The sequence below is a fragment of the Eptatretus burgeri genome, chromosome 11, assembly GCF_056783735.1.
Source record: "Eptatretus burgeri isolate ZD-2024b chromosome 11, Ebu_testis_v1, whole genome shotgun sequence".
NCBI classification, from domain to species: Eukaryota; Metazoa; Chordata; class Myxini; order Myxiniformes; family Myxinidae; genus Eptatretus; species Eptatretus burgeri.
The window spans coordinates 77,150,439-77,177,461 of record NC_140971.1 but is presented as its reverse complement, the minus strand read 5'-3'; the positions used below and the strand labels follow the sequence as shown (position 1 = coordinate 77,177,461).

The following is a 27,023-nucleotide window of genomic DNA, read 5'->3' as shown; positions in this document are numbered from 1 at the left end:
ATTGGTCTGTAGCAAAGGCAATCTGTTTTTGCACCTTTTCATGTAATACTGTGATGTTGGCCGATTTCCAATTTCCCAGGTGGAGGAGAGCAGCCATGAAGTGTAAAAATAAATAAATAAATAAACAAGCAGTCATAGACTGGTACTTACGAAATCGTCAACTTGACCTCTGACCTTGTCTAATAAAAGCTGTCTCTTGAGAAGGCAGCGACGCAAACCAGAAGTTTCTACAATGATTCTGTACCAAACCATCAAAAATCGAATGTTTGACCTCACTGTGACCTTGACCTTTGACCGATTTTGACCAAAATCTAATCTGCGCTAGCCATCACCCTCTTGAATCACGTGGTGTAATTTGACATTGGTAGCTTCTTCCGGTATCGAGTTATCGTGCCTACAAACAAACACACACACAAACACACAAAGAGGATGGAAGTTATCAATATTGTTGCAAATTTCGCCCGCCCGGCGTGCGATCGGCCACGTAACTCAAATCGTGACGCGTCGCCCACCGGAACGGACAATTTAGTCGTGACCCTCTTGGAACTACCGCCAAGGAGCTCGCCACGGGTGGGGGTTTAACCTCACCACAAACCAGTCCACATTCTATCCACGCGAAATAGGGTGAATCGCCGAATGTCAATATACCTAAGTACCCGCGCGGGTAGCGTACCGAGTTGTACCACGCCGCAGGTCGACTCCGGACACGAACCGCTTAAGCGGCTCGTTCCATGCTGCAGGGATAACCGAGCGGGGTTATCGCCGACCTCGACGGTTCAGATTATTTATTGGGTGTCTAAACCCACTACCAATCCCTTACATGATGCAAGATGGCACTTTCAATGGGGAAAGAGACGACGAACGGGATACATTTCACACAAGCACATTTATTACAAAGCACATATTGCACACACAACACAAGCAAGGAATCTTGCAATATACAAGCAACAAATAGAATGCAAAAGCAATACGACCGACTATAATTATTATTTACAAGCACTTACACAGTTTCTATTTGGCAGGACACGGCGCCACAACATGCATACAAAAACAAAGAAAGACCTCCCTTACAGGCAAGGGGGTAGACGGGTCCGTAGACCTTTATGGTCGTGGGCCGTGGATGACCGAAAAGGCCCACGAGACCGAATGGTCTTACCCGCACCCTCGTGGTGCGACGGTGGGCAGGCCGCGACGTCTCGTCCCCACGGAACTAGAGTAGTCGCGCCTGATCTCGTCGGAGATGTGCTCTGCCCGTCGGAGCTTCACACACGCACGCGTGGAGAACCCATCCGGTCCAAATCCGTTGTCCAGCCTACCCTTTGTCCATCCGCGGGATCGGCAACATCCACCGCTGGCGTTTCCGGACCGGGTTTCACTCCCGCAAGTGCGCACGTGGCGGTCTCGTGCGAAGCAGGCCCGAACTTCACGCTCGCCGCTGGGTAAACCTGGCACGGTGCTCAAAATAGCTACGGCCGCTACCCGGCCTTTGTCTCTCTGTCGCCGTCGTCTCCGTCGCACTCTCGCGCTCAAGCTCGCTCGTGCCACGAGGCTCACACCTCACACACCTCGAGATGGCATTCGCACCAGAAGACGTGGCTGCATGTTCGCGCATGCCCACAGTCATCTCCCTCACATACCGCTCTCTCACACACATGGTCTCTCTTGCACTCGGCCGTTCACTCACGCTCATCATACCACTCACACACGCGGTGACACTCACGCGCAGTGTCTCACTCATACACAGGCTTCCACTCACACCCGGAGTGCTGGGAGGCACGCACTCTGGCGCACTCGCAACCACACCACTCACTCACGGGGGCGCACTCACACCTTTCACCACACACACCGGGACAATCACACTGGGGATTCGGGTCACCTCTCGGGCTCCCAGGGCCTCCATACCCCCCGAGCTTCGTGTGCACCTGTCCGCAACACTCGCCCCCTCTATCTCGCTTGACACGACCGAACCCACCTGGTCGAGATCAGCTTCAAGGGAGAATAGTGTCTCCCTTCGTTCCCGACGGAGGCTATCCAGCTGCTTGCACCGGGTCCCCACACGTTTTGCCATCTCGCCCCCATCGTCCTCCACTACCTCCATGTGTGTGTGTGTTTGTCCCCAACCCCGTTCTTATCGTGCAGTCTCTCCTCTATTTTTTCTGGCTCCTTTTTCCTTCCCATCTGAGTCGTTTTTCCTCTCTGAGCCCCATTAGCTGTTCGTTCTCCCTCCGGAGCTCTTCAATCTCCTCTGACTCCAATCTTACTCTCCGTTTTAGTTGTTCAATTTCAAACTCACATTGTTCTTGTTTTCTACCCCACAGTTTCTACTGCTCTTCATTCTCCAATTGGCTCATTTCCTTTTTGTGTTTCATTTGCTGCTCTCTCGTTACTCTTCCTTGTTTCCTCTCCTGTCCTTCCTTCTCCAGTTTCATCGTTTGCTTCATTTGGTTAATTTCCCTTTTATGTTTCATTCGCTGTTCTTTGTCTATCTCCTCACACTCCATCCTGGCTTTTTCTTCCAATTGGTCAACCTCGGCTTCATGTTCTTTTTGTTTTCTATCCCATTGTTCCTCTCGTTCTTCCTTCTCCAATCTCGTTGTGTCCTTCAATTGCCTCATTTCTCCTTCCTGCTTCAGTTGTTCTTCCCTCATCATCCTCAACTCGTTTTGTAGTTCCCTTTCTTTGTCTTCGTGTTTCTGAAACTCAGAAGTTTTTTTTTCTAATTCCTCCCTCAATTTGCATGTTTCTTCACTCATTTCATCCCTTCTTTCCACCGCTTCCCTCCTCAATTCATCCCTTTTTTTAAATGTGTTCCTTTAGTTTTTTCTGCCATTCCTTTCCCATTCTTATCTCCCCTTCCAGGATTTCTCTTCTAAACTGACTTGCCCTTACCTCTCGCTTCAGTAGTTCCAATTCCCCATCTTGTTTGCGTTTTTCCTTTTCTAGCTTTGTTTTCCTTTCTCCTTCCTCATTTCTCCCTGCAGTTCTTCGAACTGTTCTGACTTTTCCAGCAATTCCTCCGTCCTTTCCTCCAGCTGTCCCTCTCCTCTTTTTATCTTCCGTTCTCGGCTTTCTCTTTCCTGATCGCCTGTTCTTATCTCTTCCTTCAATTGTTCCAACTCCCCATCGTGTTCACATTTTTTCTCTTCCAACTGTATTTCCCTCACTCTCCCCTCTAGTTCTTTGAACTGCCTTGCCCCTCCAATATTTTTTCCATTAGTAGTTTTACTTCCAAATCGTGCTCCTTTTGTTTCTTTTCGAGCTCGGTTTTCCATTCTTCCTCCAAGCTGTTCCTATCCTGGGAGATACCAATTTGCTCTTCCTCTGTCCTTTTATTCTGTTCACTCGCCTTTTGTAGCAAAAACCCACGCAACCAATGTACTAACGTCGTTTCCTTATGTAGCTTCTCGACTATGCTGGCCAAGTCCTCTTCCAGCGCCTGAATTTGCTCCTGTGCATCGGCCAATCGTTGTGCTTCCGTGTGCACATAATCCTCATGAACCCAGTCTGCGTTGGTTAAGTCCTTTTCCAACCCCCAAATTCATTCCTGTGCCTCGTCCAATTCAATCTGCAATGTACTGCCGTCGCCCTGCCTCGCCTGCCATGCCCACATGGTTTGAGCCAGTGGGTGGGAGCGCCTTCGTCGTGCCGCGCGGTTCACAGCGCCATTAATAGCGGCCCGCTCACGCCTCGTGCAGCGCTGAAGTGATGCCGCGCCACCATCTTGCGACTCCGAGTTTGTTTGCCGGTAATATTCCTGCTCAGTGTATGAGGGTGAGCTCCCCCCTGGATTGTAATTAGCGGTGGAGTTATAAAAAGAACCATCCCGGGCCATGGATTCCACATTACGACACATTCATTTCTATGCCCGGCACCCACTTGCCTTGAAACTCCATCTTATTTCAGGGAAGGGATTAAATTTGGCTCACTCGTAATTTGGGGGGAACGGGGGGGTTGCTTCGCACACCCCTGGTCCGATCCCCGTAAATTTAGTTGGAGACCGAGGTGGATTTGAATCTCACACTCCTGTACACCAATGTTACAAATTTCGCCCGCCCGGTGTACGATCGGCCATGTAACTCAAATCACGACGCGTCGCCCACCGGAACGGACAATTCAGTCGTGACCCTCTTGGAACTACCGCCAAGGAGATAGCCACGGGTGGGGGTTTAACCTCACCACAACCCAGTCCACATTCTACCCGCGCGAAATAGGGTGAATCGCCGAATGTCGATACACTTAAGTACCCGCGTGGGTAGCGTACTGAGGAGTTGCACCATGCCGCAGGTCGACTCCGGACACGAATCGCAAAAGCGGCTTGTTCCGTGCTGCAGGGATAACCCAGCGGAGTTATCGCCGACCTCGACGGTTCAGATTATTTACTGGGTGTCTAAACCCACTACCAATCCCTCACGTGATGCAAGATGGCACTTTCAATGGGGAAAGAGACGACGAACGGGATACATTTCACACAAGCACATTTATTACAAAGCACATATTGCACACACAACACAAGCAAGGAATCATGCAATATACAAGCAACAAGTAGAATGCAAAAGCAATACGACCGACTATAATTATTATTTACAAGCACTTACACAGTTTCTACTTGGCAGGACACGGCGCCAGAGCATGCATACAAAAACAAAGAAAGACCTCCCTCACAGGCAAGGGGGTAGACGGGGTCAGTAGACCTTTATGGTCGTGGGCCGTGGATGACCGAAAAGGCCCACGAGACCGAAGGGTCTTACCCTCACCCTCGTGGTGCGATGGTTGGGCAGGTCGCGACGTCTCGTCCCCACGGCAACTAGAGTAGCCGCGCCTGATCTCGGGCCTTGCAACGGTGGGCAGGTCGTGACGCCTTCTCCCCATGGCCACTAGGACAGCCGCGCCTGATCTCGGGCCTTGCAACGGTGGGCAGGTTGTGACGCCTTCTCCCCACGACCACTAGGATAAGACTTCCACCCAACTGCCCCAAGTCCGTCTACGACAAAGACTTGGACGACAGACTTGGACCAAGACCACGACGACCAAGACTTCCACACGACTGCCCCAAGTCTCTGCTATCCACGCTCTCTCCAGGTGCTCCTCGTGCCCTTTTATTCCTCCCCCGCCCGGCCCGCCCTTCGCGGGGGGAGGAACATTCCAGAGAAATTGGGGCGGGAGTTGGTTTCCAACCGGCAAACTTGTTTACTGGAGGAGAAATCGGGGTGGGGCTGGTTTCGTTGCTCCTTTAGTGGCGTTGTGGTGTGGATGGCGTGGTTGTTGAGAAGGTGTGGTTGTTGAGATGGCATGGTTGTTGAGACGTGGTGTGGTTGTTCCAAAATAACGACAGGTAAAGAAAAATGGCAAACTCAAAGCATCGCAGCCCGGATGAATCACACATATTCCCTCTAAACAACGGGTGTCGACTAACTACACAAGAACTTATCGATATATCTAACCTGAGGACCTTTCTGGTGTATTGCAAATTTCCACAGCCGTAAAAATATATTTACAAAAGATTTCGTAAGTAAAAACATTAAAAAAATTTTAAAAGAAAATGTGAATACACGAAGCATGAATGTAGAAGCAGGTGACACTTTACAACCCATGAATAGTGGGGTCTGGCAGCATACTTGATTTAAAGTCTGGTAAGTGAGGGGGTGGGGGGGAGGGAGGGCTGTACACCTTAAATGCATTTTTAAAATACTTCAAATTTCCAATTTTGATTCAATTATCGCCAATGCCATTCTTACAAGTGTTCCTAAAGTTAGAATGCAGCCCGAGAGAACATATCCAAATGACAGGGAAGCCAAACTGGGCACAGATCAGGAAGAATAACTGAGATTAAAGACAGCTATTTCAAATTCAACATCACCCATTTTCTCATTGCAGCAATGATAGTGTCCATTTAAAATAAACAAAACTCAGAAACACGGTTCCTGGAAGGCAAAATATACAAGGCATCAGAGAAATCACAGTGCGCACACGTATTTTAATTCATAATTGATCACAAGCAAGACGAAATGAACAGTCGATTTCAATGCAAGCATCAACTTTCCAACCTTTACAAGATCAAGGCTCATGAAAGAGCTAATTAATTTGACAGTGGGGTAAAAATTGGACACAACAAATGAGGAAATTAACGAACAGGAAGAGGGGAGAGAGATGAGAGAAGGAAACGCAGTAACCTGCAAGTAGGAGAGTTTGGTTAGGCAAGGCCAATGAGGAAACAAAGATGGTGGATGACCGAAAATGGCGGTTCACCTGTTTGAAGCCCTGGAGGGAAGAGCGGGATTGCACAGCCTCTGCAGAGCAGTTCCAACGATTGAAGAAGTGAGAAACAAAAGAGTTTAAGTGTGCAATCAGCCTGGATTTTGAAGTTAAACCATAACAGGGTTACTGGAAGAACGCATGCGTTCTGGAGTTGCTTGGGAGGTTCAGAGGCCTGAGAGGGCAGAGGTAACTATAGCGGAGGAGAGGTGATGTATAAATAAATAAAAAAAGTGGAGACCACCGACCTGCTTGTGATGCGAGAGCAGCAGATCTTGTGCATCGGCCCAAATGCAGGCGATTTGTCCATCAAAGTGAATCAATTGATCAGTGCGCAATGGATAGTTCAGTAAGGGTTGAACAAAATGTCATCCTGTGGGAATGATATTCGATATTGAAACACCAGAATGACTCGCAAAGCGTGATGCGTGGTGTGCATCATCAAGCGCATGCACTATTGGACCATTTTTGATCACCCCACAGTGACTGGATCCAACTCCCTGGACATACTGTAGACATTTTTCCTTCCTCACATGACAGTTGTTCGAGGTCTCCAAAGGAGAACAATATTTCAACAAGATAGGGGCCCTCTTCCGAACGCCTTGTTTGCAACGTCCTCATCTGAAATGGTTCCTCAACATTGGATTGGTCGAATTGCATGGCCATCTCATTCACCTGACATAACACTACTTGATTAATATTTTTATTTGGTGGGGACACATTAAGACGCTTGTATACCGTGACAAACCCACCAATATTTGCAAACTCAGGCAGAGAATCGGAAACGTCATTGAAAGCAATCCAAAAGAGCACCTCGACAACTTTATAATGAAGGAACGGTGCCGACTACATATTGGAATAGCAAATGATGGCTGTCATGCTGAAGTAGGCCTGGTGTTGGCTTCACGGTTAAGGTGGCTGGCTTAAGATCCTAGGGTCTTGAGTTCAAGCCCTTGCCAGGCCGTTCGTTAAATTAACACAAGGTAGGGTTGACTCAGCCTGTCATTCTTCTGAAGTCGGCAAAATGAGTACCAGTGTGCTGGTAACATGGGGCATTGCATCAGTGGCACAGCCGCACCCCCAGAAAATGATGCAGCCACAGGCTGCGTACGAATGAATGAATTAAAAAAAAAATGCTTGAGGTGTATCAAACTTTGAGTCAGTGATTATCAAATTTGTGACACTGGAGAACTTTATTATTAAGTCTGGTAGAAACAAACATATTTTGACATCATTTATATTTCTTGGCCACCCCTGCGTAATATCATCTGAGTTCCCTCACAAGGAACTTTAATGCAGAAGGAAGTCATTCGGCACATCAAAAACTATGCTATGGTTGCCAACCTATGGTTGTTTGTTCAGGCTATATCCTATTTAAATGCTGAGCATCAAGCAAGGAAGCCCCATGTAACATTTTTGAAGTCTTTGGTTTGACTCAGACTGGGTTTGAACCGCCGACCCTACCAGACTCAGAGCCGACACTATCCATGATGCCACAGAGTTTGGTACATTCGAAAAACAAACATTTTAATTTTTATCACCATCCTTAATGGGGCATTGCGAGCAAATTATTTTTCAAATAAAATAATTTGAAAGTTACCTGCCAGCCAGGTAGTATAACTGCCCAGCAGTTAATGCTGAAGTCTGACATTTCAACCACCGAGTAGTCTTCATTCGGAACTGAGCAGACATCGTTTGCCAGGCGTTAAGTAGCCCCCTTCGTGCACAATGCCCTCTATTGTCTCGGGTGAAGATCACTCGGTGGTTTAAATGTTGCACTTGGTTCGTGGTAAATTAACGCAGTGTCTGCTGGCCTGAAGAAGCTTGTGCAACAAACTATTGAAAACAAGAAGTACTGCATTAAAAAAAAAAAGGTTTGGCAACTTGTTGTTAAATAGTCAGTCTCCCCATGCCTAAAAAAAAAAAATGGGGGGGGGGGGTGGGAGATGTAATTGGCTTCGTCTGTCTGTCTATCTGTCATGCTATCCCTCCGAAACTTTGTACTTTTGATTTCCACATGACAAGGAGGTGTGAGAACCGCATCACTTTTGGCCCTCCCTGGAGGCCGGATCACAAACCCCCCCAAAAAAATGCAATTACGGCCACATGTCTAAACATTCCTTAATTAAACTTTGTACATTCAATCGACATTGGGGGACGCATTAAATATGCAACGATTTTTGGGGATTTGACCCTCGGTTCATGCCCCAGGGAATGGGAACTTGAGGTTATAGGGGTCAAAACAGAAGATTTTTTTTTTCAACTCAAAATTTGATATTGGGTCATTCCTGGTAGAACTGTTTGCCAGCTTTCAACTTTGCTTTCAGTGGAAAGCGTGGGGATTTGCGATGGCACGCCATCGACTTCGCTTTGGTTTATTCTTACATTGGAATCAGCTTGACCATTCATCATAGGAGCAATGACTTGATGACACAGGTTGGCAGAGAGCACGAAGGTACGCTTGGCTGCCAAAATGCCAACTTTTATACCCCGCAAGATTCAGTTGTGACTCACATTCAAAAGGAAACACTTCAAATCTGGTCTTTGGCTTAAAGAATGGAATAAATGTCTTGATGACCCCCTTGGGATATTTGTCATCCATTTCGAGTCACCCCAAGAGCATAGATTTGCCGTGGTTATCGACAGCCCTCCTTCCCTTTGTCGGAAAACTGTGGCTTAGTCTTTTTCATGCAGCACGTGACCTCAGGTGCTCATTCGATTGGCCGTTTTCAAAGTGCGTCAAGATCTACGAATTGTTCACGTTTAAGCCCACATGTGGGTTAGAGTAAACTTCAGTGAGAAATATGGATAATACAAAGTCTGTGTTGCAAGGACTAAACACTGTTATTTATTTATTTTTCTTTTCAATTAGCATACAGACAAAAACCAGTCTCTTTAAAATAAATAAATAAATAATTCACAAATATAATTGAAGCAAGTTTTTTAAAAAGGGCATTAATAAGAGCGACTAAACAAAATGAACAAACATGATGATGCAAATTTGTCATCACCAGTGAATGCACAACATAATGATCGCAGATTGCGAGTTGCAACAAAATGGTATAATCGAGTCGATCACAAGAAGATGAAGACATATGTGGGGTTTCCTCCCCAACTTCCAATTTGAAAACGCTGCCCTTTCTTCCTGTAGCGATTCGACATTTGGCAAGCGAGCTCCATCAGACGTTCCAGTGACAGGTCATTGGCTCTTAACACTAACCCCTCAGATCTAATATCATTGCCATGGAAACAAGCAATGTCTCAATGAGGGTTCATTTTGTTCAGATATAATTTGGCGGCCTCTGTTTCACTGCTGTGGTGACGGTGTGAAATTCACCGTTGGAAAACGGAATAACTGCTTCGGGAAAGGGGCAGATTAAACAAAGAACACTCCATTAAATGGCATTCGAATGAAGGCCCAAAAGGCCTTCGACAAGCACGGCACAATTCATCACCTCGTCTTCCTCTTCACAAATAAAAACGCTTTAAAAAAATATAATCGCAGGTTTGTCATACGACTGTGGAGACGCTTGCGAGGGAATGGTTATTGCCTCAAAGCCAAGACGACGACTCAGCTACTCAGATAACACAAACAAGCTCGGCCTTAATGCAAGTAGTTACATCAAAGAGTACATGATGAAGTATCTGGAAATGAAAAAACAAAGAGGAGGTTCTTTGCAATTGCCGGCTTATTCGACATAGCCAGGTTAACCACGATCTGTCCACAAAAAAAAAAAAAAAAAATTCATGACAGCGTTGGGTGCGTCGGACGACGAAAGCCCAAAGGCATTGAACACTTTTGACGGCAAACAATCGTGAATCGAAGAAAAATTAATCGGCACAATTAGATTACCTCGTCAAATGTGAAATTGATACCCGGCTCACTGAAGACAGCAATTCGGTACCAACATACCTGGGAGGTGTTTTGTAAAGATGTTTGTCTACCATGGATGGTGCATATAAATAAATAAACAATTGCCTTAACCAAAGATGGCATATCAAGTTGTATTAAACATGGCAAGTTGGGTTTTTGTTTTCGTTCCACCTGTAATACGGCTTGTTTTATCAAACCGTGCGGTTGCCTTGCAATCCACTAAGTGTTTTGTTTGATGCACCTTTCTATTCCGATCATTAATTAACCAAAATCCTCGTGTAAAAGGCGTAACAAATGAAGGCACGGGTTAAATATTAATATCACAGTTCCGAGTGTGTCCCCCCCCCTTCCCCCGACCCCCATCTCTCAACTCCCGCCCTTAACAATCGAATGACAACTAACTCGAAGCAACGTTGCAGGCAACAGGGTGATAGGCACCGATACACCCCATCCTCTCTCCGGTGGACTCGTACAAACCGTGTCGCTTGTCCCGGGTCTGTGTGTGTCAAACTGGAGCCACAGTCACTAAAAGCTTTAATGTCACAAGTGAAGAAACGCTATTTCAACCTTGTTCAATTATTCAGAAGAGCTCTAGCCATATACAGAAAGGTGAACTCAGAAGGGATAAAAAAGAAAATCAGGTTGGGAGGGGGAGACATTGGAGGGAAAGGATGAGGCAAAGGATGAAGTGTGTATGTGGAAGTATCATGAAGAACTGAAAGGAGAAGGATCTCCGTGCAGGGCATTGCCACGGACTACTACCCAAAAGGAGCAGTGTACAATGGTCACATGGATTTTCAAGGTGGAGGGGTGGGGGAAGAAATCATTACAAAAGAAAATAAGGAAAAACAAATAATCAAAAATGATCACCCAGGACTTTGCGACCAAATTCCAAACAATGTTCACCACTTCCTCTTTATGGATTAAAGTCAAAACCACCTGAGAGGTATATTTATTTATTTATTTATTTGTAATCAGCTTGTGGCTGCTTAGCTGTGTCATTTTCTGGGGGCGCAGCTGTGCCACTGATGCAATACCCGTTACCAGTAAGCTGGCACTCATTTTCTCCGACCTTGGATGGATGACAGGCCGAGTCAACCCACCTAGTGTTAATTCAATGAGAAAAAACACAGGGGCTTGAACTCAAGACCCCAACATCTAAAGTCAGCCACCTTAAACATTAAGCCAACACCAGGCTTGCCTCAGAGGTAAATCTGACACCTTGTTAACGAGCACTCGCTAGATTCTGTTGAGGGTGATAACATCATCAACTGCCACAATATAAAAATAATAGTTGCAAAGCGAGCAAAAGCCATCAAATTATATAATGTGAATTATATTGCATGGTAATACATTGCAGAGCAGCCTCCCACTACGGCGAACAGGTTACACTCTGCAAACGATTCGCTATCACGGACGTTAACCCGAAGTGAGATCAATTGAATAATTAATTCATTAAACCAGACTCGGGAACGTTAAACCAGACTGTGAGTCTGGGGAGGGTGGTATTTAAAAAGGATAGAGCATGGACAAACAACCATAGGTTGGCAACAATTGCACAGGCTTGATGGCCTCCTGCGTTGAAGTTCCCTGTAAGGGAGCACATTCATTATTCTCCGCTCCCCTCCAGGAAATCAGGTGGGCAAATGAAATACAATGCCTCACCTGCCAAATAAAAGAGAAAAGGTAAAGAAAATGCACGAGAATTGATTAAAAAAAACAACAAAAAAAAAAAACAGCAAACGCAAAAGTTGTGGCTTTTCTCCAAGTGACCAGTCTTGGAGCAGCATCTCGAACATGCCGACCGTGGTATCACAGATCGATTGAGCACCATGCTCCTCAAACACTGTGCCCCTTAGGGGGAGGGGTGGGCGTTCACATGAGGAGGTTAAGCACAACAGTTAGTGACCACTCATCTTGACATTTCCACAACTGGATGGGATACCAGATGGCAGAGACAGCCACGTGGTTAAGAGTGCCATGCTGGTCCAGACTGTGACAGACACGGAGTGGTCACTATTTAGTTCCTGAACTGTGGCTGCATCCTAAACGGCACAGCACAAGTGTCCATTTGTAAAGTTGTAGAAGTAGGGACAATAAGTTTTGTAAATTTGCCTTTCACGAGAAACTCGTGATGGTTTGGCCTCACAATAAAATTATGTTTCGTTCGCAGGTCTACGGACCAGTTCGGCGATGGCTCGATTTACCAGTACGTGTTAAATTTTTAATCGGGAGGCTAAACTTTACACCCGGCAAAAAAGTGTAGTTCAGGCTAACAGAATGAATGGGGGGATGTTAAGGAGAAGAACTGAGAGAGAAGAGATGAGAAAGATTTGAGATTTTTGGAGTAAAAAAAAAGGATGAACCATACAAACAAAAAAAAAAAAAACAGGCAAAGAAGAAGAGGAAGAGTAAAAGAGAATGAAGTGTGAGCAAGACATCGAAAGCATTTGGGGGTGAGGAGGAAGGTACTTATCATCACAGGAAAAATACAAAGATTCCAAAGAACGGAAACCTAATGAAACAAGAAGCTCACCTTGTTCCTGGCGCTTCAGTTGGCGGATCTGCAGTACCGTCTCGCGAAGAACAGCACACGTGTCAGGTTTAACGTTGCCCACAAACTCAGCCAGGTTAGCCGACACAAGCTCGGCAAGTTCCTCCACATAGCGCTGTTCCTGCTCCCGCCGCCGCTTCTCGGCAATCCACTGCGACCTTCATGAGTGCAAACACAAACAACAATTTGAGCAGAGGTGCCGGCAGAGTACGATGGTAGCCTCATGGTAAGGATGCCAAACTGGCATCGAAGTTATGGGTTCCAATCTGGCTGTAGGCAGCAGTATTAAAGATGTGCTAACAGAAACCTTCAAAGGTTAAAAGGAATTTCAGAAATCTCAAAATAATTACCATATCATAACTGGAAGTAAAAAAACAAACCAGCTGGTTCACAAATGACCTTCAGGTTGGGAGTGACTGGCCTGCCCCACCTGGTCTGGTTGACATGATGTAAATCCACACCTCATGGTTGACTCTTTATGTTCTTATAGCAACAACGGAAGGGTACCACAAAATGGGGGGTGGAGGGTGTTTGGGGTGTGGGAGTGAACAGGATTATAAAGGGAAGGCAAGGAAGAGGGAAGCACGAGGAGCAAGGAAGGTGGAAGCACAGTGGTGAGACAACAATTTCAACAAACAGAAAGACAATTACAGATGGAAGCTCAAGACAAGTAAAACGGCAGGGTGAAAGTGAAGGGGTTGGGTGGAAAGATAAAATGGAGAGGGGAAAAAGGAGGGCACTACCGAGGTAAAGCAAGCAAAGGGAGAGGGGGAAATTGCAGGAGGGCAAAGACAAAGGGAAATAAAGTCAGAAATGAGGGGAAGAGGGATGGAAGGGCCTAAGATGCATGGGATGAGAGGGGTGGGACAGAAATCAAGAAACAATGAAAGGGAGGGGAGGTTAGAGAGGAAGAAGGGTGGGACAGAGAGAATAAAGGTGGGGCGGCACGAAGGAAATTGCAGTGGGAGGGTGGGTGGTACAGGAAGAGCAAGATAAAATGAGGAAGGCTTCTGAATGTGGAAATAAAAATGACAAGATTAAAGACAGGAGTGATACCGAACACGTATTGGTGTCGAGGGGCAGGAAGATGAAGAAATGATTTATATGTATGTGTATACATATAATATATATATATATATATATACACACCGAACAACGAAAGAACAACCGAGATAAGAAGAGTTTGAAGAAGGGATGCCTTCAGTAAACACATCTGATTTCGTAGAAATGACTTGGCTTTGGTGACACACCTGGGATCCAAACTTTCTCCAGGAGACCCTTTGCGTTTTCGTTGCTCTGTACCAGGGGTCTCCGGCCCGGATTCCCTCACACCACTCATTCTGCCAAACAGCTGCGGGAGAGCAGGGGTGAGGGGGACAGAACAAACGAAAATGAGGGGAAGATGCTATGATGTGTGGGAGAGAAATAAGTGTGTCGTGGAAGCATGACGACGACGACGACGATGATGAGCAGGACAATGAGGAGGAAGAAGAGGAAAATGGGCTCTGGATCGGCATGCTGGGACAATTCAGTTGCAAGTGCTTTGCACTCAACTTGCCTCTTGTATCAAGTGATCACCAATCATGTGAGACTACGATTGTGGTAGCATGTGTCGGTATGTTTCACTTTAAAAATCACAATAATGAACGAGTTTACGATAAAGTTTGAAGTACACAAAGTAACAGCATTTGTTGAAGTTGTGTCCAACAAGGTATGCACAGCATTGCAGGTACAAGTGGTTAGACTTGATGACCACAAAGAAAGCACACATATATAAAGTAAAAAGAGAACAATTTATAAAACAATCAAGAAGAATAAAATAAAAGAAGAAAAGTAAGACGTCAGTGTCAAGGGGAAACAAATGGTGGTAAAAACCACCACAAAGAAAATTTGTGGTGACAGAAAAAAATAAGAGCACGCAAGCAGCTTGTGGTGGACGTGCATTCGAAAGTCGAAAGAATAAAACCTGCTCAACAACCCATGCTAACCCCTTCGTGGTGCCCACTGGCCATTTTAAAATGTTAAAAGTGCTGGCAGATTGAGATTGAAAGTGCAGAGCAACTAATTCCACCACTTAATGCCAGCCAATCTATTAGAAATGTGAAACATGACTGCCACGTAAGCATTTGAGATGGATGATATTGTCTGTCCGCAGGCAAAGCAACATGGCCGTTTCACAATTTCTTTCTTGGTGAAGTAGTGGGGATATTGTGGGCAGCCACCGCAAGTTAAACGCAATGTGGACTCACCACGTCACTGCTTCCCAAGTCGGACAACTGCATGGACATGACCGCACGAGGGTGGAACATGTGAGCTGTACTTTGGTTCTTCAATTCTGTTGTTCATAACTAATGAGAAGAATGGATAATTGTTGGTCGTTCTATAAATAAAATAAAGACTAAATTAAAACGGAACATGCACTTTGGAAGACAGACAACTGGGTGATCGAAGTGGGTGAACTGCTTGAATAAAACAATCCCCGAACAATGCGGTGGACTCCAAAGATAATGAACAGGCAAAATTGATCAATTGGCATTCATGATAACAAAAGGGTGGGGATGGGGGGGCTTGGGGGAAGAGAAGCTACAAAGAAAGGGGAAATGAGTAGCAACGGTCATTCCCACCATGACCCTTGAGATGTATGACTCTCATTAACCTTTCCAATTCCAACCTTATGACTCTAGATTTCAGTGTTTCCTCAACTTCTCTCCATATCTCTAATGTAATATAATACAATACAAGATAAGATAATAGATAATTATAATATACGAGAAGGGCACTCAGTGGAGTGCATACTTCCGCAACGCAATGCCTGATCCACGAGAACATATCGGGCCCAATAAATTTTTGAAATATGCTATGCAGAACTATATTGTTTTTGTCCCTATCTCTTAATGGTGAAGAATCAATTAAAAAAAGTTATCGTTTCCAGATTCAGATTCGGATCTGCACCAAAATCGAAACATTTCGTCCTTGTCACACACTCAACCTGTCCATCAAGTTTCATCCGGATCAGTCAACAACTTTGAAATATCCTTCAAACAAACACATAAACAGACAAAGGTGAAAACAAAACCTCCTTCACCTCTGGTGGCAGAGGTAAATATAATATAATAAATATATCTATGCGAACAAAAGGCAATGTGTGTGTGTGTGTGTGTGTGTGTGTGTGTGTGTGTGTGTGTGTGTGTGTGTGTGTGTGTGTGTGTGTGTGTGTGTGTGTGTCCTCCATAACTCCAAAACCATGAAACCTCGCAGCCTGAAACTTTGCATGCATACCAAGAAAACTCCAAGGAAGTGCAAGAGTGAAAATTGGTTGTTTGGGTTAATTAGAACACCCCTTTTGAAGATAATTAACGGCCTTATTTAATTATAGCCTTCATCAGGTGATCACCAGCAACCTCGCTGTCTGGGGTCTTAAGATTTCTCCTGGGTAACCTCGTTGGGGTCTGAAGCCAACACGGTTTTTGACCTGCTCAACCAAGTTGTGACTTCAAACAGGCCGAAACGATTTCTCAACGATAATTTTTTTCCCACTTTTGGCACTCATGTTATCGAATACCTGTTAATCACAGCTATGAATCGCTGGGTATATTGCAATGCTTATAAACGCCTTGAGACGCACGTGTTCGTGGCTTTATTTCATTTCCGCATATGAATAACTGGGAGAATTTCTGAAACGAACCAGAATTACAAAATGTAAGCTTAAGATTTGAAAGTATCAGGAGTTCCGACTCCCCAAACAAGTGTTGATTTGTCCAATGCGGACATTGCACGGGCATTGCCGGGTGCATCGTTGTATCGATGGCAATTGGTAATCTCTTGCCAAGCCAGTTGTTCCGTTGGAGTGCTCAATCCACTTTCTGAGCTGTACAGTACAGTTAGTGTTCGATCGGGATGTGCAGTCGACAGTTACTATAAGGTAGAGGTATACAGCACACACAGATGTGATACATATGGGTAGATTTGGATCTGTCCGGACTCTCCGTGGGTGTGTGGACATGCCATACCTGTTACATGTGCCATGGTGGCAAAGTTTCATCCCGTATCTTATGGAGGTTCTTTCAGGTTTCCCATTGTCCTCATGCCTGTTTCTAAAGCATTTGGTTATGGGATTTGCTTTACAAAGGTTAAATGTTTCTCTTTGTGAACTTCAAAGCAAAATATATTTGATAACGCCCGATTTCCGAGCCGTTTGTCGTATTAACGCGTTTTCTAAATTACCGAGCCAATTTTTTTTCCACTCGTCACACGGAGCTATTCACAAAGAATAATGTTTATGAACATCTCCAGGAAACGTCTATATAAATGTAACGTTGTTTTTCGGTGAAAGCAACTCAAGTTTTCTGGGTTGTGCACAGTACCAACTCACTCCAACCTGCTGATTCACAAAAAATTGCCGATATCAGGTGTGTGTGTGTGTGTGTGTGTGTGTGTGTGTGTGTGTGTGTGTGTGTGTGTGTGTGTGTGTGTGTGTGTGTGTGTGTGTGTGTGTGTGTGTGTGTGTGTGTGTGTGTTATCTATAGATGTGGGCTTCAGAATGTGGAATGAGTCCTCCCAGAACAGGCTCAAAGTATCCACCTTCATTTCATTTTGGGGTCACAATTCATGGACCAAGCTTTGAAGTTTTCTGTTCTCAAAGTTTTGTGCCGAGGGCTCTCTTCAGGATCGTCGCTGAGCCCTGGACAGCTTCCAACTGTAATTCGTCTGTAATAATATTCCCAGGGATGTTTTTTTTCCTGAACTGTAAAGTATTTCCGAGGAGCTTATGGGATGGCGCGTCGTCCGTCCATCCCTTCACAAATACATGCAAATTATTCTCAGAAAATACAGAAACTCTCAGAAACGTCTCAGAAATGATTTCAATGAAATTTGACCACAACCTTCATCACCCATGATGGCATTAAAAAAAAATAATAATTGAGTCTGAAGGGGTCTACAGAGGGAGTTTATGGGAGGGGGGGGGGGGAGTGGGTTTCCTCCCCAAAGAGGTATTTGCTTTCTTCTCAAACGATACACACAATTCTGATGAAACCTCATAACAACCTTAATCACCCATGACGTACCAAAGTTTGTTCATGACATTAGAAAAATCTGGCTCGAAGGGGATTTAAGGGAGGTTTCCCCCCAAAATATGTATTTGCTTTCTTCTCCAAAACACATACAATTCCAATGCAACTTGACCAGCATCTTCACCACCTGTGATGTACCAAGGTTTGTTCACGGCATAAAAAAAAAATTCCATAGGTATTTACTTTCTTCTCCATGATATATGTCATGGGTCATCTATTCCTTCCAGTGGTTCCCTGGTTATCTTATCCATCCACTACCAGGTGAGCACCCAGGGGTATTGCCCCTACTGCATGTTTAATATCTCTGTGAGGTTCTTTGTCATCGTTCCTGTTGCTCCAGCTATCACTGGTATAACTTTGCCATTCTTCAGATTCCAAGATCTTCTCACACCATTCATGAGGTTTTGGAATTTGGCATTTTCTTGATTTCTGCATCATTGAGTCCAAAATCACTGGTATTAACACCTCAAAAAAAATCAATCAGCAATGCCTTCTCTTTTTTTGTACCTAAGTATGACATCTGGTCGCAATGCTTTGTTTTCGATGTTCACACTCGATGGGATCATTAAGTAGTACGTGAGCGATAGGTACGTCCATGTTTCCGGTGATTACTTTTGGCTCATGTCCCCACAAATTTTCTGGAACTGGGACATAAAAGTTTTTGCAGATATGCCAGCAGATTACATACAAACTCTGTTGTGTTGTTGTGTTTGCAGCTGCTCTGAAAGGAGTTTGTTTTTGGGTGTGTGTTCTGTCATAAAGCACCACATACAATTCTCTTTACGAACCTCACCTCCACCCCTTACCTTTCTCTCTTCTTAATTTTTTCATACCTGTCTCTGTCTCTGTCTCGAGACGGTCATTCTGTCTGGGTGGTGGTTATCTCCATACGTGTCTGGACAGTGGTTGTGTCCGGGCAGAGTTTGTCTCCAGACATGTCCGGATGGGAGTTTGTCTCTGGACATGTCCGGGCAGTGTTTGTGTCTGGACAGCAGTTTGTCTCCGGGATGCATCCAGGCAGTGTTTGTCTCCGAACGTGTCCTGGTGGTGTTTATGTATGGACGGGAGTTTGTATACAGGCGGTGTTTATGTCCGGATGTATCCGGGTAGTACACGTGTCCGGATGGGAGGTTTTTTTACATACATTGTCGAGGCTCATACGAGAGCTGACACACAACGCACAGCAATGGGGGCATGAGACAAGAGGAGCAGGAGAGGGAAGGACAAAACAGTGGGGAACATAGACATTCGGAGATCTGTGGAATGAGAGGGATGGGGTGGGGAACATGGGGTATACAACATGACATTACAGGGACTTTCAGGAAGGAAAGCAGGGAATTTGAAGGAGGTGGGTTTGGAGTGGATTAACGGGGGTAGAAAAGATCGCAGTTTTGATGGGGGAAGATAATAGGTGATGGTGAACAGCTGTTTTGAAGACCTGGAGGGAAGAATGGGATTGAAGAGAGTGTGGGAGTTTATTCCAAAGACTGGAAAAAAAAGGAATGAAAGAGTGAAGGTGAGCAGTGATTGGTGATTTTGGTAGTTTTAACTGAAGGGGGTTGCTGGCGGACCTTGAGCTCCCTGCAGAAATATGGGGGGGGGAGACATATTGCAGACAGAGCAGGGGGGGCAGACCAGACAGGAGATGGTAGAAGACAGAGAAAGACAACTGACCTGCCTGCGGTGAGAGAGTGAGAGGCCCAAAGACTCAGCCTCACTGCGGGAGATACCAATGATCCGAAATGCCTTGGTTTCCACAGCGTGAAGCCGAGAAAGGTGAGAGGCAGGAGCACTAACCCAGAGGGGAGAGCAGTACTCCATCAGGCTGCAGACAAAAGCTTTGTATGTGGTCAGGAGCTCAGGTGGGCCAAGGAAGGACTTTGCATGATGGAGGATTCCCAGTCGGTGACTGGCTTTGGAGGCGAAGTATGAAATGTGGCTTTCCCAGGAAAGATCGTGGCAGATAGTAAGACCCAGAAGCTTGAATGAAAGGACTTCTTCCAGAGGATTGTTGAGAAAGTGGATGGGGTTTTTTTCCAAACGGTGCTTTCGGAAAGACATTGTGAGAGTGTGAGATTTGTCAGGATTGAAAGACATGTTCCATGTGTTTGACCAGTTTGTGATTTTACCCAGATCTGCAGAGAGCGAAGAAGCTGTGGCTTGTCGGTCTGAGGGATGACAGATGGTAAGACAGAAAATGGAGTCATCAGCAAGGAGATAAAGAGGATTTCCCAGAGTCGGAGAGATCATTGATGAAAACCATAAAAAGAACAGGGTCAAGAACGCTGCCTTGAGGAACTCCAGCCTGGACAGGAAGAGGGGATGAAAAACTCCATTTAGGGCCACACGTTGACTGCGACAGGAGAGGAAGTCTGTGAGCCATGAGTGGAGATGGCCTTGGATACCATAGAAAGAGAGTTTGGTGAGCAGGGTAGGGTGCCAGACAGTGTCAAAAGCACGTGATATGTCGAGGCATATGACTGATTTAATGTCTGGCGTTGAGTACCTCCATCCATTGTTGGGAGAGCAGAAGCAGCATATCCAAGGAATATTGACCTGGTCTGAATACAAATTGATGATCGGAAATCAAGCCATTGGAGAAGAGGAAGGATTTAATGTCTTAAGCGATGATAGATTCCATAACCTTGCTGAAGATGTGGAGAAGGCTGATTGGTCTTTAGTTGCAGGGATCTGTTATATCGGGCAGTGATGTTTGCTGATGTCTCAGCAGATTTCAGATGACCTTGAGCAAATGAGAGGGTGACGAGAAGAGAGAGAGAGAGAGGGTGAGCAAGAGCAGAGGAGCAGGTTATTAGGACACGTGGACTGATGCCATCTGGACCGGTTGAAGAATCTGAGTTGAGGTTTGACAGCAAGCTCGACACCTTGTCAGGAGAAAATGACACAGAGTACAGGGACAGTTGGGTGCAACTGGGTAAGGTGGGTAGAGAAAGTGATGGGTTTTGGACACAAGATTTAGAAGCAAACACCGAGTTTAGACATTCAGCCTTTTCATGTGCGGTGTCAGCAGTGTGGCCATTTGAGGTAAGGGAGGGGATGGAGGGGGAACATACACCAGAAACAGATTTGATTAGACGCCACCAGGATTTTTAGGAGGGAGAGAGGTTTGAGAGTTCAGATGAGATGAGAAAGATGTTGTTTTCTGGCTCTCATGAGGGTAGATACACACTTGTTCCGAGCTTTTTCGAAGGAAATGAGATTACCCTCAGTTGGATTTGCTTTCCATGAGGCAAAGGCAAGTTGTTTCAGGACAACTGCCTCACCACAAGCTTCAGTGAACCATAGGCGGGATGAAGGGTAGGACAAATGAAGACGAGAGGGGATAAATCTGTGCATGAGGGAGAGCAAGTTTCTTTGAAAGAATTCCCAGGACAAGTTGATGTTGGAGAAGTGGGGATGGGAGACCAGTCTATAAGTTTGATGGCTGCTTGGAGACCCTGCCAGTCGGCCTGAGTGAAATGCCATACTCAAGGGAACTGAGGTGGTTCTCTGATAACAGCCAGAGAGATGTCCACTTTGACAAGCATGTGGTCAGAAGAACCGATTGGAGCAGAGGAAGAACAGCAGATATTTTCATGGAAATTTGTCAAAATCAGATCCAGAAGAGCAGGAGTACCATTGTTTGAGATACGGGTTGGGAAGTTGACCGATTGAGTCAGTCCCATTGAGTCGCAGAAGTCTTTTGCTGAAGTCCCATGACAGGTGAGAGAGGTACCCACACCGAGCCAACTGGCATAATCACAATTGAAGTCACCACATATGAGGAAGAGAGAGTTTGGACGAGAGGATAGAAGTTGGTCCATGTTTTCGGATAGTGAGGTGCAAATGAAGTCAACACTATTTGGTGGACGGAAGAGCACACAGATAAACATGAGGTGGGAGTGGAGGGGAAGCCGTAGCCAGAGGTATTCCTGGGGATTTGGGGGAGTGAGGGGAATGTATGGAGAGTGAGGAATAGAGTCTTTGATGAAGAGAGCAACTCCTTCACCAGGACGGGGCTCAGGTCTGTCATACTGGAGGAAGGAGTAACCAGGGAGAGATACTTGGGAGTCAAACATGTCTTGGGGGAGGAAAGTTTCTGTTAGGCAGATTATGTCTGGTTTGTCAGTGGCAACCTATATATTCATCCATATGTATATTGTTGTGGACCTCCACCACTCCGGCGTGTGGGCGACCGGTTTTAGCCAATTGTGGCCGTGCGCCCACCAACCGTGGCAATCCAGTCGCAGCTTTCGGATCAACGCCGAAATCCAGCTCCGGGTGTGTTTTTAACCACACCACAACCTTGTCAATGTTCTGCCCGCACTACAGGGTCGATCGCCGAATTGTTGATTTACCTAATTATTCACGCGGTCAGACTACCGAGAGGTTGTACCTCAACGGGACCTGTTTAAACGATTCGATGCCGCTTTTAAGCGATTCGATTTAAGTCTCAGTTTTCAAGAACACGTCCTTGACGTAAATTGAGGTATACCTGATTATATATATATATATATATATATATACATATATATATACATACATATATATATATATATACATACATATATATATATATACATACATATATATATATATATATATATATATATACATACATATATATATACATACATATATATATATATATATATATACATATACATACATATATATATATATATATATATATATATATATACATATACATACATATATATATATATATATATATATATATATATACATACATATATATATATATATATATATATATATATATATACATACATATATATATATATATATATATATATATATACATATATATATATATATATATATATACATATATATATATATATATATATATACATATACATATATATATATATATATATATATATATACATATACATACATATATATATATATATATATATATATATATATATATATATATATATATATATATATATACATATATATATATATATATATATATATACACATATACATACATATATATATATATATATATATATATATATACATATATATATATACATATACATACATATATATATATATATATATATATATACATACATATATATATATATATATATATATACATACATATATATATATATATATATATATATATATATATATATATATATATACATACATATATATATATATATACATACATATATATATATATACATACATATATATATATATACATACATATATATATACATACATATATATATATATACATATATATATATATACATATATATATATATATATATATATATATATATATACATATATATATACATATATATATATATATATATATATACATATATATATATATATATATATACATACATTTTTTTTTTTTTTTTGATACAAAAAGCATGGTTCATCCGTGAAGCCGTCAATCAGTGAAGCCGTGTGACTATATGAAAATTAATCATCTCCTGTTTGAATGTTGGTTGCAGACTACTCAAATTCTATAAATTATCTACTAATGGAATGTTCCTTTCACAGCATACCTGATGTTGGCTTAATGGTTCGGGTGGCGGGCTTTGGATCCTCAGGTCCTGAGTTCAAATCCCGCTCAGCTGCTGAATTAATACCAGGTGTTGTTGACTCTGCCTGTCATCCTTCCGAGGTCGGCAAAATTGAGTGCCAGCATGCTGGTATACTGTGTCGGAGTGGCGACCCATCCAGGATTGTGCCCAATAGCCAAGGAGACTGCTGAAGCAGCGCCAACGCTCTGAACAGAGTATGGTCCCAATCTCCTCTCCTCCTTTCACAGTGAAGCGTGTGACTATATGTCTGTTTATTACGTGCTGGTTGATTGCTGATTACACCCTGACCCCACACACGTATGTCTATTAATTATATACTATTGGAATGTACCTTTTAACGCGTTAGACAACTGAAGACCCTTTAAACCCCCCCCCCCCCCAAGACCCTTAACACTTAAGACCCCAAGGACCCAAAAGTCTCAGAGGACCCAAAAGATCCTTTCGACCCCTTAAACCTTAACACCATTTAGACCCCTTTCACCCTTCAGACAGATTATATAAAAAAACCTAGACCCTTGAGCATTGAGACCACTTGGACCTTTATATATTACAAATAAATGTTTGCATAATGATTGGAATAAGTCACAACACAGTAAATCTATAATGTAAATCTCTGCAACAATGTGTGGAGAGGCAAGCATGGCGAGCCGATCCACACAAGTGTGTGTTTGTGTGTGTGTGTGTGTGTGTGTGTGTGTGTGTGTGTGTGTGTGTGTGTGTGTGTGTGTGTGTGTGTGTGTGTGTGTGTGTGTGTGTGTGTGTGTGTGTCATCCATAACTCCAAAACCATGAAACTGAGCAACCTGAAACTTTGCATGCATTGTGAAGGAACTCCAAAGGAGTGCATGAGTCAAAATTGGCTGTTTGGGTTCATCCAAACACCCCTTTTGAAGATAATAAACAGCCTTATTTAATGACATCCTTTGTCAGGTGCGTCCTCGGCCACCTCGCTCTGGAAGGGGTCTGAAGGCGCATCCTTGGTAACCTCACTGGGGTCTGAAGCCGCCATGTTTGTTTGGCTTCCTCAACCATGCCCTGACTTGGAACAGGTCACAACGATTTCTTTATGATGGTTTTTTTTTTTGTTCACTTTCCTCATATTATCAAATACCTGCTCATCATAGCTACAAAAATATATAATAATAATAATAATAATAATAATAATAATAATAATAATAATAATAATCGCTGGATACATTGCAATGCTTACAAATGCTTTGAGACGCCAGTGTTTGTGGCTATATTTCATTTCCGCACATGCTATAACCTCGAGAATCTCTTCAACTAATACAAGCCGTATTACAACTCCAGAACTGAACGTCGCAGCAGTTCCGCCGCCAAAAGAGTGTTCATTTATCCAATTCGGACATATTTGACATTTTGGACGTCTCTGTGAGGTGTGTGTTTAAAGGTCCCCTGACATGCCAAAGTACATAAATTTCATTTATATATGTCCTAGAGGAGTTTTTCATCGTGATTTCAGATCTGACTGTTTTTTCACAATACTCATTCTGTAAAATGTAAAATTAAAAAAAACAAACGTCTTCGGGACCGCCCCTAAAAATTCTCCTGAAAGGGGCGTAACCCACATGACGTCTAATACAGGATGTCAAAGGCTGCACGTTAATTACTCGGGTGGGTGGTCTACGTGATTCTATTGGCTTTCTGTGCGTTTCCACATTTGATTGGTCGACTCAATCGCTTCGTTCATTTCTGCTTTAAAAAAAAAAATCGAACATTTGTTTTTGAATAATGGATGACATGGACTTTCACTTGTCTGGTAACGACAGTGAGTGTGAGAGAAATGAAGGATTTTGGTCTGAATCACATGGAGAATTGTCGGATAACGTAGTCGCGGGAGGTGAAGTTCAGGCAGCTGGAAATGGAATACAGCAGGACAAGCAGAGGAAAATGGCGATGAAATTCCCGGAGTTAATTATGATCGGGAGGATATCGAATGAAGACTCGGAAACAACTGGTTAGACTAAATCCTCTTCGTAATTCAATAATGTAAATTCAACTTGCATACTGCTCGATATCAGAAATATTTTAGTGAGGTGACGTGAACAGCGCAGCGGACATGTTTCTCCGCGGCGAATGAATCGCAAGCAAGGCCGGCGCGTGTCATCGGCCGTGTCTCTCCGCGCATAAAACGAAGCACCCTCGCTGTCCGGATACGATGAAAACTTGTGTGCAGAACACACCTTGCGACACAATTGTCTCGAGTAGTCCGATAAATCTGACGTTCTGTTGCATTTTTATTTATTTTATTCCTACTATCGTCATGTATCGCCAGTATAAAACGATGAAAAAAAGACAATAATAAAATAAAACTACAGCACGTCAGATTTATCGGCCCAGTCGGACGGACGACGGATTTATCGGACTAGTCTCGACTCTCGAGATCTCGAGTTGACAAGTAACTTGTATGAGCATGCACGCAATGTATAAGTCAATGCGTAAGAGTCCCGAGGATATGAGGCCGTGTAATAGGACAGATACATTTGTCTTTCATAGTTGTGCAAACATTTTTTTCCCTTTTATTTTATTACAGCATTTTGGCTGATGGTGGTGGCCGGAAGGCAGCTTAGCTGCCAGGGTAGCTATCATTTCTTGAAGCGCGACTGTGTCGCTGATGCAGTGCCCCTCTACCAGTACACACACTGGAACTGGTACTCATTTCGCCGACTTCGGAAGGATGACAGGCTGAGTCAACCCCCTGGTGTATCAATTCAGCGGCTGACAGGGCTTGAACTCAGGACCCGAGGATCCCAAGCCACCACCCTAACCATTGAGCCAACACCAGGCTAGCATTTTTGGCTAAATGTTAATGAATAGCATGCCAATGGAAGCAGTACCTTCACTTTAGTTGTCCATATTCTCCGACGATTATCATCTTTCGGGAATACATGAAGGCTTACACAGTCTTTGCTTGTATTTCTGCATCCTGCTACGATACATCTTGCAGGCATTTTCGAAAGTACGGCTAAAACTATTTAAAACTTTCGCGAAACAATCACTGGAATTAAGACGATCACAGAGATTGCACTAACATGTGCAAAATGCATTTGTAGGTACTGTATAAGGCGCACGACATCTCGACTCGAGTCAATCCACTCTGTGCGAGTTACTGTTTGTGACGTCACGCAGAGATTCGCTGAAGTCCATTTTTTTAAAGGGGCGGGACATAGCAAGTTGTGAATAGCTCCAGAAATGATCGAAATATTGCTCTAATTATCCCATTTTTGATAAAAAAAAAACATGGGTGATTTCTTCACTCGGAAGGTCAAGTTAATTTATAAATAACAAGTTTATTTTGCATGTCAGGGGACCTTTAATATGACGGTTCGGTGATTGCTCATCACTTGCCAAGCCTTATCTTGCTTGCTTGCCAAGGTTCCTTCTCAACCATTTCATTGGAATGCTTGCTTGAGTGCTTAAGCCACTTGCCGAGAGCCCAACAGTCGACAGCAGTGCAGTTCGTGTCCTGATCGGAATGTACCGTCGGCAGTTGCTCCAAGGTAGAGGCACATGTAATTCTCGATTGGATAATTTATATGACTCGGTGTGATTTACGTAGGTTATAAGTTTCTCTGCGAGTTTCAAAGCAAATATATATTTGGCAACACCTGATTTCTGAGCCGTTTGCCATGTAAACGTGTT

At 43.9% G+C, this 27,023-nt stretch overlaps 1 protein-coding gene across 9 annotated transcripts in view; it reads right to left on the bottom strand.

Moving 5' to 3' along the window:
• LOC147017424 (nuclear receptor coactivator 2-like) overlaps nucleotides 1–27,023 on the bottom strand; it is a 274,823-nt gene that overhangs the window by 57,545 nt on the left and 190,255 nt on the right. For 5 of the 9 annotated variants that reach the window (XM_085847076.1, XM_085847077.1, XM_085847078.1 and 2 more), the window contains 3 exons: nucleotides 14,930–15,028; nucleotides 13,931–14,031; nucleotides 12,663–12,838 (listed from right to left, as the gene is read on the bottom strand). In XM_085847076.1, the coding sequence (XP_085703202.1) occupies nucleotides 12,663–12,838; nucleotides 13,931–14,031; nucleotides 14,930–14,989 (337 nt within the window). In that variant the 5' untranslated portion in view covers nucleotides 14,990–15,028. The remainder of the gene's footprint in view (nucleotides 1–12,662; nucleotides 12,839–13,930; nucleotides 14,032–14,929; nucleotides 15,029–27,023) is intronic. The other 4 variants (XM_085847082.1, XM_085847080.1, XM_085847079.1 and 1 more) reach the window with 1 other exon arrangement.